This window comes from Ammodytes marinus (genome assembly GCF_949987685.1).
Source record: "Ammodytes marinus genome assembly, chromosome: 16".
Classification (NCBI taxonomy): Eukaryota; Metazoa; Chordata; class Actinopteri; order Uranoscopiformes; family Ammodytidae; genus Ammodytes; species Ammodytes marinus.
In genome coordinates this window covers 24,758,698-24,772,633 of record NC_137220.1, presented here as the reverse complement: position 1 = coordinate 24,772,633, position 13,936 = coordinate 24,758,698, and the positions used below count along the sequence as shown (strand labels likewise).

General features: G+C 46.5%; 1 protein-coding gene across 2 annotated transcripts in view; it reads left to right on the top strand.

The window, feature by feature from the left end:
* Window positions 1-1,934: 1,934 nt before the first annotated feature.
* pdgfab (platelet-derived growth factor alpha polypeptide b) overlaps window positions 1,935-13,936 on the top strand; it is a 20,489-nt gene continuing 8,487 nt past the window's right edge. For both annotated transcript variants that reach the window (XM_080043320.1, XM_080043319.1), the window contains exons 1-4: window positions 1,935-2,564; window positions 3,855-3,951; window positions 8,175-8,312; window positions 9,585-9,775. In XM_080043320.1, the coding sequence (XP_079899446.1) occupies window positions 2,502-2,564; window positions 3,855-3,951; window positions 8,175-8,312; window positions 9,585-9,775 (489 nt within the window). In that variant the 5' untranslated portion in view covers window positions 1,935-2,501. The remainder of the gene's footprint in view (window positions 2,565-3,854; window positions 3,952-8,174; window positions 8,313-9,584; window positions 9,776-13,936) is intronic.

Genomic DNA, 13,936 nt, shown 5'->3' with positions numbered 1-13,936 from the left:
ACAAAGACACATTAAAATGAAAGAAAGAAAGAAAGAAAGAAAGAAAGAAAGAAAGAAAGAAAGAAAGAAAGAAAGAAAGAAAGAAAGAAAGAAAGAAAGAAAGAAAAAAGAAAGAAAGAAAAAAAGAAAGAAAGAAAGAAAGAAAGAAAGAAAGAAAGAAAGAAAGTTGACAACGATTCACCTGCTGTTTTTTTCCCTCTCACTCACTTCATCACTCTGTGCTACTGTGCGGCCCGCTCTCTCTCACCTCTGCCTCTAAATCCCAGTTTCCCAGCACCATGCAAAGTGTTCACCTTCAAGAAACATGATTCATGCATGTCAGCAAAAGTGCACAGCCAAGTCTGGGGAGGCTGACCTGTGTGATGTAACCATGACGACACTGTTGGACTGCTGCATCATGGGTGAGGAACCAGCCAGTGTTAGTCATGACATGATAACATCACTTTAATGCACCACGTTATACTCATGTAGTGTATACAACTAAAGAATGAATGATCATTACAGTGCAGTACGTTAAAAAACTCAGCTTAAAATACGAGCAACATGTCACCTAAATGGATTTAGCAGAGGGCCGGGACATTCATTCTAAAAAAAAATGTAACATTCCGTTTACAGTACTGCTGCTATCCTAAAGTGAACTTCATTGGCCTATTAAAAGAGTTACATTAATTACTCCACCAGCTGCTGCAGTGCTGTCTCCATGCAGTGTTTCAAGTCACAACGCCCTGAGGCTGGCCTTGCTGCCGCTATGTGATCCAGTTGAATGGACAAGGTGGAGGGCCGACCACCTGGTTGGCTGACCTATTGGCTCCCCGCTGATTGTGTCACCTCTGGGCTGGTAATGTGTGTGCAGGACTGGCCTCTGTCTGTGCCTCCTCTGCTGTAAGGTATGTCTGCTTTATCAGGGCCCCTCCAGCTCTCTTCTCCCAGACCTCCCAGCACAGCACAGCATCCAGCTTCCTCACAACAAGTTAAGACCAGCCTGTTGTTAACCTGCTGTAAACTAGTCGCTTCCTGCTGTGTCCCAAAATCATGTCAACACTCACATGGGTGTTAGAAGTCAGCGTTGGGTTATTGTCATCTTTGTTGTTATGATTTTTACAGTTTCATTTCGTTTATGACACACAGCACACAGGTTTACATATTTCTTATGTAATGTAATATTTCATATTTCTTTGTGTAAATTCTAGTTGCCCAGACATACTAACACATCAATGATTGAAGTCTTCTGCCCTAAACTCAAATGCACAAAGAGAGCCTGTGTTACCATCTCCTCAGAATCTCATCATGGGACATTATGAGTCACCATCAAACATCCCATCATGATAATGATCTTCATGGTTTTTCGTTTTTTTGATACTTAATTCTACTGCATTCATAACATCATAAAAGCTTCAGTGATTTCATCTGAATTGGATTACTGACTTCCTCATCCACTCATTTGCTTTCAATCAAGTTCCTAATAGTTAACAATTAGGAAAGAGAACAGAAGAATATGTCATTGTTATCCTCTCCATCAGCATCCCCATTCCTTGTGTCTCAGTTTGCCCACAGTTATTGGTCACTTTGCATTCTTTCCCATCAGTGATAGTCAATATCCATTACAGCTGGAATCTCTGAATGGGCTCTATGCAGAAGGGCAGACACACACACACACACACACACACACACACACACACACACACACACACACACACACACACACACACACACACACACACACACACACACACACACACACACGGGCTGAGGGGGGATGGGGACATGCTCTTGAGTCTTAAGTCATCGCACCATGCAGCCAACCAGCTCCCCTCGCTGAATAGATGCACGATCACCGAAACGCGAGGGGAGGCGCAACGGGCACGGAGCTGCTGGCTCTCTATATCCAGCGGCTCAGAGGCGCTCTGACTCCATTCACTTCACAGTCCCACACAGCCAAGGACCTGTGCACGGGCAGACCGCTGCAACACAGGCTCTGGAGAGCACAACACGGACAACTTTCTCCATTGTGATATTCTGGAAGGATCTGCACTTTTGGATTATATTCTTTTAGGACTATCTAATACTTCATAAAACATACTTGCGCGTCTTCATTCTTTATAACTCGAACAGCTGCGGTTCTTGTTTGACATTTCAGTAAGCTGGGCTGTAGTTTGAAGCCTGTTCGTTAGAGGGTGAAGGACAAGTGCAATGCGCGTCGGGCTTGTCTCTTAGGATTGTCCCACTCGCGCCTGAGGAGCTAGGAGTATGTCGAGCTGTTGCAGAGCTTGTTCAAGAGGACGCGGTCCAGTGTGAATAACGAGTGAGCTTCCAGTCTTTTCAGACCCTCAGCTACAAGCAAGTGCAGCACGGAGTCTGACTGAGCCCGCTGGGCAGCTCTGACACCCCGGTTTGTCTCCCCGAGGGGATGGTTGTGGATTCTGTGGGGCCAGGAGCGATTCTGCGGCTCCTACAGAATAGCACCGTTTTCCTGTTTGGTGTGAAATCTAATTTAAAGGGAGATGAGAGCCGCACTTTGTTACTTCCTGCTGTGGACGACGTACCTGCTGCTGGCCACCTCTGAGGTAAAGTTACCAGGACTATGCACAGCCAGTGAGGTAGCCCACTGGGCCGGATAGACTGTCTCTCTGGTCCCATGAAATACACAGTAGTGCGAGCTTTGATTCCTGTGTGGGTGCCATAGTTCCCATAGAGCGCGCATTTCTTCAACAGCTACACACCACAGCTTGATGCCAAGAGAAAGAAAACTACAGAGCAAGAGCTCTAACTTTTGATCCAAAGCCTGTAATTAGGCTGAAAGATAGATTATGAGCACATAGACTACATCATTAAAGCAATTCGTCATTTGAATGAACCTATAACCGATCCATCGTGTATTTTCTAAGAAAATAAAAAGGGTATTTTAGACTTAGGTCTATTTTAAGAACAGTGTATACAAGTGAATTCCTTTTTCCAGAATGAATTTACAGCATATCAGCTCCATGAGGGCCAGTCAATATTCGTCTGCACATGGACGCATGTCGCAGTTATTTTTGGCTTTTGTGCCAAATCTGTTTGTAGCCCGAGCCAACAGGGCAAACGGTTTGGTTTGGGCTAAGCGCGTTCATGGGAACCGCTCTGCGCGATATAAATAGCCACTGTTCCTGTAAGGCTGCGCGGTTTGCTCAGCTTGAGGTGCTTGTGAGACCGCAACAAGTGCAATGTGTGGCGAGTTGCCGTTCACACGGACGAACCTGCCCTCGATTCGTATTAGACTTCCAAATGCCTTTACAAACTACTGTACACTCTTTATTGTTGTTTCAACAATCCGCTGAGAAAACAAATTAGATTAACAAGTGTCCAAGTCATCATTAAAACATATTTAATAATTTAGCATCCAATTAATGCGCTAAGTAGCCTAATTATATGAATACTATTTCATTTTGTATGATGCGTTTGTTAGCATTGTCTTACGTGACAGGTAGCCTACAGGCAAAGGAAATCTTTAAACATACGCAGGCATATTATATATTGCAGGTAAATTATCTTGGTTGCCAACTCAAGTTAAAGCCTAAAGGAATGCAACTTCGCTCCTTTGTACAGAGAAGTTAACTTGTTTTAATATGTTTTCAAGGAGGTTCGGCACCACCTTTTGTAGATTTTATGCAAGTAACTATGCGGCAGATCTGCTGGCTGAGTTGGCACATTGTTGCAAAATGGTTCCAGCAGTGATCTTTCTGTTGGTTGTTTAAGCCCAGCATGTTTATTTATACAGACACAACAATTACACCGACGTTTTGCAACTGACCCGACCCAACTCTAACCTTCATCTCATGTTTGATTTCTTTGCCCCCCCCCCCCCACCCCCCCCAAAGGAAGTGGAGTTTCCCCAGGAGCTGATAGACAGACTGTCCCACAGTGAAATCCACAGCATCAGCGACCTCCAGCGGTTACTGGACATTGACTCCGTAGGTAAATTCAGCCTCTTGTTACTTCTATCAACAGACCCGAGTTATTTTTAAACCTGATTCCCTCGATGTTGTGACACTGCTCTTATGTCGATGTAACAACGCGTAGTAAAGGTTGGTATTAAAAAATGCTGCGCCATGATTACATCACCAGTGCGCCTTTATTAGCCATAACAAGTATACTCTATTGTGGGAACACCTTCAAAGATAGGCACAACGAGGGCTTAAGGATCGAGCCAAATAACCATTACATAAATTCATTCAAAGGTCATATCTAAAATGATCAGCCTTTAGCCCTTGTGGTTCTTTAAAAACTGCCACATGTTTATGTGAATTTTGACAAGTGATTTGCATTCTGCAAGTTATATTCAGCAAGACTCCTGTAGTACAGTTCTAGAGACATGCCCATGACTACAGCACTGTACAAGGAACTTCTGAGAGATCTGTGCACCCAGGGGAGCTGCCAAGTGCAGCCCTGGAGTGCGTGATAACGCTGCAATCCTGATAGGTGCGTTTACTGTACACATGTGACAAAGATGGACTTTCACTGGCAGGCATTTATTTGTGCATATTCTTTCAGCTGCTGCAATAAACAGGCTTTAAAGCTGCCAGACTGCCGCACATATGTGTCCCTGTAAACAGAGCCAGGTCAGGCAGGTTGCTTCAGCTTCTTGGTGGTGCTGCTTCTTATGTGGCGGCGGGACCCGTCTGTCTCACACTGTCTAAAGATTAAGTTACAGGCGTGCACTGCAAAAAGCTGTTTGCCTTCACATGAGCCTCTATTTACACAGGCTCTGGCCATCTATCACATTCAAGGCTCTCCCCTATACATTTGTTGATAGAAATAGGTAATTACTAAATTTGCTTTAACAGTCCCAAATGATGTAAGCTACCTCACCGGTCATAGCTCATTAGTAGCCTCAAAACGTATACTCAGCAAAACAACATTAGGACTGCTCTTTCACCCAAAGTCTCACGTATTCTGTTTTATAAACGCACAATTGCTTTTTCTGATTGACCTAGCAATTAGGACTAATAGTCCCAAATCATTAGTGTGTTTCTTTTATTAATTCACAATCAAACCAACCGGCAATTAACAACGGTGATCACCTCCCTTTCATGGAGCCCAGAATAGATCCCTGGATCGCCTCTAGCATGCGAAGAGGTGTTTATAATTGAATTAACATGTCTGTCTTCAAACAGAGGAATGTTTTGCAGGGTAACAGTAGTAGGCTGATTATTATTACGAGGGCATAAATCTGTCTGTGAGCCAGCTTCGTGGACCAGGCCAGCCCATTAAAAGACCTTTGACGCCAGCCAGAGGGGTATTTTCAGAGCTTTTGTTGCGGATGGCAGGGACAGTAATACATGGCATAGGTTTACAACAAGGGAAGGGGAACGGAAGGGCTAATATGACGTGTTTATTTAAATCTTTACACAGTCGCACCTGGAAGATCCAATGACTAATGCTGCCTCTTGAAGGGCACATTCAGGAAATCCTTCATTATTTTTGTTTTGGCACACATTGATCTAGAGGGCTCTTATGTTTGTGGTGTTGACTTTCACCCTGTGTAGCACTTGGTTGTCATGTTTTGAGATCTCTTTCACTGGAGGAACCAGAGTATGTGTCAGGAAACACCGCTACGGCCTGCAGGGCTTGTATTTGTTTTTGACCGTCTATGTTCACTCCTCCTGGTGGATGGTGTCTTCAGCTCTGACTGACAGAGGAGATGACCCTGCTGCAGTCTGCAGATGACTGTCTGGCCCCCGAGGTGCTCCTCTCCTCCCTCCCTCCATAGGCGCCCCCCCCCCCCCCCCCCCGGCCTGCCTGCTCTTATCTCTCCCACTGAAGGACTTTGACAGAAAAGGGAACCTGACTCTTAAACATGGGGCAGAGGTGGAGGAGGGAGCAGGAGGATTCTGGAGCTTGGATTCCTGCTATACTTCACTCAGAGAGGCTGCAGGTTGTTGTGAAATCTGCTATGTTTCTGACGATCTGGCAGTGAGTTTACCAGCAGTACAGTTGGCAGCACTTCCTATGAATGTACAGAGCACTCAAGAACCAAACGTATTGTGGTTCCTACCTGCTTTAACGCCCACGGGGAGAACATTTTGCCCATTTGACCTTAACTAAGAATTTGTCAATCAGCCAAGTAACTGTCGACAAAGGAGAAACAAGGAGGAGATATAGAGAGGGAGAATTATGGAGACACTAACAAGTCAACAACATGTTGGCTACGTGTGCAAATATTGAGAGAAAGAAAGAGAGGAGGAGGAGTAAAGGGAGGGGAGCAGAGGCCCTAGCTAATGGAGGGAGTAATTTGCGAGTCATGAAAGCCTGATTCATGGCAAGAGACTGTCTCCTGTCTCCTGTCCTCTTTTCTCTTGTCTAAGTTTGACGGCCCTCCGGGCGTGCTATTCCTTCTTAGTCACCTGGAACCGACAGAGGAGCAGAACCCCTCACTCTAGTTTACCACGGCCTCCACCTCTCTCTGTGACACCCTTTCTTATCCGGCCTCTCTTTATTTCTCTCTTCTTACCTCAGAAAAAAACCCAACAGAATGGTCCTTTTATTGTGCTGAAAAGAGGACTCTGCAGTCCATAAAGGGCTTCTTTATGCCCTTCCTCCCCTTTCTCCTGTCAGCTCTGACACAAACTGTCTCCGGGTGGCCACTGGTGTGATGCTGGCCCTCCCTGGCTCCCGTCCTGTCCTGACAGGGGGAGATGAACAGAGGGATAGGTATGGTAGAGTGAGTTGGAGGCACAGTGGGAGTTCTGTCAGTGACCCGCAGTGTTAAAAGGCTGTTAGGTAGGAAAATCCTCCCCGCTGTCACAATGAGCCCACCTGACCAGTGCAGACAGTGTAGGAGTGTGTTTCCAGGTAAAGGTCATGCGACACATGTAGAGTATGCTCATGTTTGTCCCTGTATGCAGTTCTGATAGCTCGGCCCTCTGCTTAACTCCAGGCCTCAGCTGCAGTCAACGCTTCCTTTCTCTGGAACCTTTGGTTCAGGGTCACTGGCAGTCTGACTGACTGCACGACAGGCTAGAAGAAAATTCCCTGCGCTCTCACTGAGGGGCAGACCTGGAAAAAGGTAGGCACCCGAAAGCAAATAAACAACCAATCCCTTGAGGTGGACCGTGTATATAGGTAGAGGAAATCCCTTCAGATGATTCTAGTGGGAGCACAAAGGAGCTGGATGAGAGGAATGTGTGTGCCTGTGGCTAAGCTTTGTTGTGCAGGTGTACATTGGGTTTTAGCATGTTATGGAGGATAATGAGAGGGGTTTGTGTAGTCATGACTTGTGTGTTTTTTGTCAAGTGTACAAGCGAAGGATTGTATTAGCCCACTTAGCAAACACTCTCAGACTCTGCTCTTTGAGAGAGGGCAGGATCCTGCGAGCGAAGCTTTATCGTTTTATTGCTGCTCTGGCACTCTTCTGTAATCCACCTCATATTCTGGGCGGGGACCAAAACAAGCCAGCTTTATCAGATGACCATGACTGGGAACAAGCTGAGCTGGCTATATTAGACTGGAGTTGGGGAGTTTTTAAGAAAAGCGACCACTGCAGAAAAACTAAACGTGTACTTTTCCAAGCCACCGAATGATTGAAAAAGCAAACATGTTCAGGTAAATGAGAGACACAAAACCACTAATTATGTGCAGGGATAATGGCGGCTGAGCACCACCTGTCAAATGACCACTTAAGTCCCCCATGTGTCTCTGAGAGCTGGTTGTTTTTGAGGGAGCGTGCTGACTCACCTGTCTTTAGATTCGGCCTAATGAGTGAGTGAGGCTGACACACAAAGCTTTGCAATTACACAGAGGTCTGCGTAAAACAGTGCCTCCTGCCTATATACACTCTGTACTCTGGAATGTTTACCTCAATTAGTATCATCAGCAGTGCCTGAGCGCCTGCCAGCACCTTCAAGGCAACCCTTAGCCCTTCAGTGAATCAAGAAGCCAGTGGGAAGTTACCATCTCATTATGCTCCAGTGACTAACCACCACATGTTTTTGTTGTGCAGTGGGTATATAAAACATCAATAGTGGATGGCATGCAGCCTTCACATGAGGACTATAGCATGCCACCCACCACACTCATTCTACACTGTTAAAGCTTCAGTGGCGCTCATTGGACTCACAATGGGTTTATTGGTTGAGAGAAAGCATTTTTTGCGTTTTGCTTGTTACATTATTAACATGGCTGCCTTCTGTTTTGACGAGGTACGGGAAACGATGTCATCGAGGCGCCCAAACACCACAAGCAGCACCACAACCACCACAAGAACTTCTCCCGTCATCATGGCTACTACAACGACCTGAAGAGCTCCCAGCTGCACAGCCGGCGCAAGAGGAGCATCGGTAAGACTCAATGGATACCGCATGCTTTACTATTCAGCGCAGAAGTGGCATCACACTGTATATATACATTACAACTTGGCTTAGCTTATGACACAGTGTCACAGTGCACTAAACATAACCAATGTATATTAAATACTCCCCATGATATACTGTATGAGTTCCCTGGAGATGAATCTGATCATTTTACATACATTTTCAAACAAAGCTGATGTTATATTGGCTTTTATACAGATATATTTGTGTGCATAAAGATTACCCTTAATGAAGACATCCACCTAATGTTTTATCGCAATCAAGGAGTCATGAGAGACGCGAGTGGTGTGTGGGGTTGACGAGGACGTCTGACATGAAAACCTTTTAATTGGCCAAGAGGCTTGCTAGATCTAAGACACACGTGTCAGGAGAGAAATATATCCTTGAGCGTGGAAATTCCAGGCATTCAGGTTCTCAAGTTGCAGCTCGCCCGGGCTCTCTCAGTCAGATTTCTTCATAAAACGCCACGCCGTACGATATCTGATCAAGGCGTTTGAGAATACCATGTTGTGATGGCGATGTGTGCGTTCAGACTGGCTGTGTGTTCTTCAGGTCCCCTCAGCGGCGCTGCGTTTAAATCAACGCAGGCTAAAGTGGCCCGGTAGAATTTCATGTATGTGCGCCGTATCATAAGTGTATGATATAGTATAGCATTCTGGCAGACGTCCACAAAAGCCCTTACGTTCTGTCCATGAAACACATATCATCTTTACGACATAATGGTATCTTACTCACTCTCTGTCATGTCTTCAGTTTTAAGTGCCTGTCAGAGCATTACATATGAAATGAATGCTTACTGCCTTCCTCTTTTCACTATGGCCAACAGGGTCAAAGGCCGTTATTAGATTCCCCAGCGGCGGACATAAAGGTTTTCTGGCCTAGTCACGCTGCATTAACCCCAGTGAGGGCCTCTGAACAAAGGAGCAGCCTCTTTCTGTCTGACCGACTTGATCCCAAAGCTCCTTAGCTGATATGAGATCAGCTTTTTGGATAACTTGTCTTCTTAACAGCCTTGACGGAAGTTGGGTGTGATTCGAGGTGAGACGAACAGCAGCTCCCACATCGAGTGAGTCATCACATAATGAGCAGGGGAAGGAATGCACGGAGCAGCTGGGAGGGGAAAAGGACGGATTACAACCAAACATCGGCACACGCTCGCGTTCAGAAAAAATGTGTCACCGTCAACAGACCAAATGCATTAACTTGGACTCCTCCCTCTCTTTCCCTTCTCTCTTCCAGTGGAGGAGGCGGTCCCGGCGGCGTGTAAGACGCGGACGGTGATCTACGAGATCCCCAGGAGCCAGGTGGATCCCACATCTGCCAACTTCCTGATATGGCCGCCCTGTGTGGAGGTGAAGCGCTGCACGGGCTGCTGCAACACCAGCAACATGCGCTGTCACCCCTCCCGCAAGCACCACCGCACCGTTAAGGTATGACACACACACACACACACACAAGCTCATTGTGAAAGCTCCTTGATTTGCCAAAACAGCATGCCTCAATCACTCCCAGTTATTACTACATTGCAAGGTTAGACACACAATTTTGTTTTTATCATAGAAAGCCACTTCCACACACACACACACACACATATCTCCACCACTTTCCCTCACACCAGGTGATTAAATCATATGCGAGGCAAGGTTGGGTTAGCCTGCCTTTCTTCACGCTCCTTACCTGCCTTACTCCCTCTCTCCTCTTGACCTCCTCTTGGTTTCAATATACCCCTCTCCTCTGAGCCTCCTTGGCCAGAACCCAAATAGTGGCCCCCTTACCTTCACTGCCCCCTCCTCTCTCCTTCCGTGACAGCCGATCACCACCCTCTCTCCCCATCACTCTATCCCCTCTTTGGCCAGAGGCCAGGGCGCCTGTGCCAGGACAGCCGGAAGGAGGAAGAGAAGGAGAGAGAGAGGACAAGCTTGTTGGCACCTTCAGCCAGGACATCTGTTGAGGGGGTTGACCGGAGAGAGGGTTCCTCCTGCCAGTTATAAGATAGAGGGAGAGAGAGAAAAGAGAGAGAGGGGGGGGTGTCCTGTACCTTGAGAGTGTTACAGGCCACAGCCCAGCTATTCCTCCGCTCTCCGTTTGTTTGGGCCCTTGTCTTTTCTGGAAGCCAGGGTGCCCGCCCGGAGGAGACGAGGTGATGGAGACAAAGAGAGACGGATTCAGTGGGGTTGCACTGTTCTCGGAGGCTGGCTGGCTGCTGGCATCGGTAGCACGAAAACACGTCCTTCTGTTCAGGATCAGAGGAGACACCGTGGCTGGAACCGAGTCGTATTTCTTCTGTATTTACACTAGAGACTGCGAGCCGGTGCATGGCTCTGTGAGGAGATATGGCAGCTATGTGCTCTGTTCTGTAAGAGTAAGAGACAACCCCGCTGGATAAACAGGATAGCCCGGAACACTCTGACTGTGTTTGTGTTTCCCCTCCAGAGTCTACCCCTGCGCCCGCTTGTTTCTCTCTTTAATCATTGTGATCTTGAACCGGCCATGGGCACTGGGACATTGCTTTGTGCAAAATATACTGTAGATATCCAACTCAATTGGCATAATGAAATGTCAATCCCAGCTGGGGGTAGGCCCAATCACAAACATGTAAAAGGAACATGTAAAAAAAAGAATGACCGGCTCTTTTAGTCTAAGAGTTGGGACAGTAAGGCTGCGATGACAATATTGTCCGTATGGGGCACAGGGCACTCCATCCAGGGCACAGGGTTTATGGTGAAAATGCTGATTCATAATGCGGTAAGCTCCGATATACAGCGCCACCCTGTGTGTGTGTGTGTGCCGTCCGTCTGTCTGTCTGTCTGTCTGTCTGTCTGTCTGCGTGCAAGCTTGTCTGTCGCTCCGTCTGCCAGACAGTCGGTGTCTATCATCCTCAATGGGAGCTCTGTCTGTGATCACAGTGACCAGGACGTATGGAGAGACATTGACGACTGTGGAAAAGACACTATTAGACTTGATTCAGCTATTCCTGGAATTTTCTTGATCTATGCAACTTTGTCCGTGTCCCCCTCATGACACTGAGGACAAAATGAGCTCACAGATGGGTTAGGGGCCTTCAGGCGTGGCGGGCAGGGTTGCACGGGGGCCATTTTTCCATGTGGTTCCAGCCACGGGCGAGGGGGGGGGGTGGGGGTGGGGAGAGGCGTCGCATCCCCAGAAAGGTCATCCGTCAGGGCTTGCTCCGGTCAGGAGACATTCACCACATTGTGTGTGAGAAAGATTGTCTCATGCCAAGTTATTTTTTTTTCCTGCCTGTCCTCTCAGCGGTTAGTCTGAATAGGGGTTCAGTTTGTGCTGCTCCCTCCATTTATTAGAAAGCTAAAAATGTCGCCCGTCTACCGTGGGCCTGACTTGTTTTCCTTCTGCTGGCCAAGGATGGGAAAAGAACACATTTGATGTGTTTCTTTCCAGCTCATGCCACTATGCATTTGTCCAAATGCACCTTTATTTATTTATTCCCTCTCTTCTGTTACTCTCCCTCTTTTTCCTTTTTCATACTTTGACCCAAGGAAAGAGAACGGGTCTGTGCAGGCCCTGTACTGTACAGGCCTGTCCTGTTCACTGGCAGGGCAATAAAAAAAGGCAACTTTAAATAGGACTAGCCCAGGGGAAAAGGGGCAGATCTAAAATGTATTCCTTTCTTTTTTATTTCTCCATTTCGCCTCCTTTTATACTCTTGCATTACTTGTTATACACTTTGGTCCATCACGGTCATAGACTATCACTCTAAACTTCATTTGTGCGTGTGTAGGTCACAGTTACATTGTTGTTTTTGTGTTGTCAGCACGCCTTGGCAGGGGGAGGGACACAGTCAATGAGAACAGTGTAAATATTAGAGTCTTGCCAGCCATTTAGAGAGGAGATTAAAGAGATTGGGTGAGAGAGGAAAGAAGGAAAGAGAACGAGTGGGGCAAAGTTGGGGAATCAGACAGACAGTGGAGAAAGGCAAACAGAATTCTTTAATGAGTTTTTATGTATTCAGATGGTCATGCCAGCATTCCTCCCCCCTCAACCCCATCCCACCTCCTTCTGCACTTTCAATGACACCATATTCACTCCCCCTTTCGCAGCATCTTGGCTCTCCCCCTTTCTTTTCCATCGAAGGGATTCCTCCACATTTCTTATCGTTTCTCTTTTTCATTCACTTCTTTTATCACTGCAGGCTGGCAGAACATTTTGGCCAATTTCATCAGTGCTTCTGAGTCACAGTTTAACGATTCTGGAGTTGTTGCAATGTAGATATGACATACGAATAACGTAAAAGTAAATGTCACAATTCGTATATCGTTTGCATGTTTTGATGGCACAAGACGCATTTTGCTCAAAATCCCTTTTTCTCCGCTGGTGTGGTGTGGCCCTGTTCCTTCTGGTCTTCCTCCCCACAACTTTCTTTTTCCATCTGCAGCTGTGTCCAGTATTTCTGATGAGTTTCTCAGTGCTTTTGGCCCAGAGGCCAGTTTGACAAAGTCACTCGTAAAACAACTGCTGATTTTGGACAGGCATGATTGAAGGGACTAGCATACAAGGTGTGTGTGTTTGTGTGTGTGTGTGTGATAGAAAGACAGTAAGGTAGTTATACGGACGTGCATGTGCGCTACTGCATTCTTTGCACATCAGTATCTGTTTGCATGGATGTGTGTAAGTATCTGTGAGTGAATCAAAATGCCTTTGTGTTTATTCTTCCTATGGGTCTGATTAAACAGCTTGTGACACATGGCAAACAATGGAGCTGTCACTCAGCCTCTCACTCATTAACTCCCAAGGCGTCTGCAGTACATTTGACCTGTTACTTAACTTCCTCATTCCCTAACCCACTTAAGCAGATAGACAAATGGCTACATGTGATATTTGTGTATATTCTGTTGCACAAATAGACAGTTGACAGTAAACGAGGTCTGTCCTTCTTCTTAGAAGGTCTTAGGGACAGCTCAGGGACTGCTTGACATTATGGAAAGTGAAAAGAAAAATATGGAGAAAGCATAAAGGAGCTGCTAACTATACGCCTGAGTGGCACAAAGTAAGTAGAAAATGGCAAAATTGCAGCATTTGTGCTGTAAATGGTACTTACGTCTTCTAATTTGAAAAAATTAACACAATTTGACAAAAATAGAGGCAAAACATGAGAAGCAATCCTTTTCATTGCTCTCACGTGGTGCCTTAATGGAATCAGTGTGGCCTCATTTGCCAACAATAAAGTTCAGTTTCTGTCATTTGGTTCGGTTTAGGATAGCTGGAAACTTTTGATGGTCCTTTAAGCATTCGTACAAGTACTTTTGCAGAGGTCGGCGAGGGTCGTCAGCAGACATCTGTGTAAACCTAAGAAAGAGATTGTTTGTGTGTGTGTGTGTGTGTGTGTGTGTGTGTGAGAGAGAGAGCGTGCAAGAGGAAGCGCTCTATGCTATGCAACGTAAACTCCCCCACCGCAGCGCAAGGGGACAAGGCCATTTGTGTGAAGCGGCCGCGAGAGGAAGACGGGCCACAGAGTAATGAAGTGTTGATGGCTGCTGGATCAAAGCGCAGGCTGACAGAGGCCAGGCGGATATAGCCACAGTGCTGAGTGTGGGGGTCCACACATCTCCCCGCAC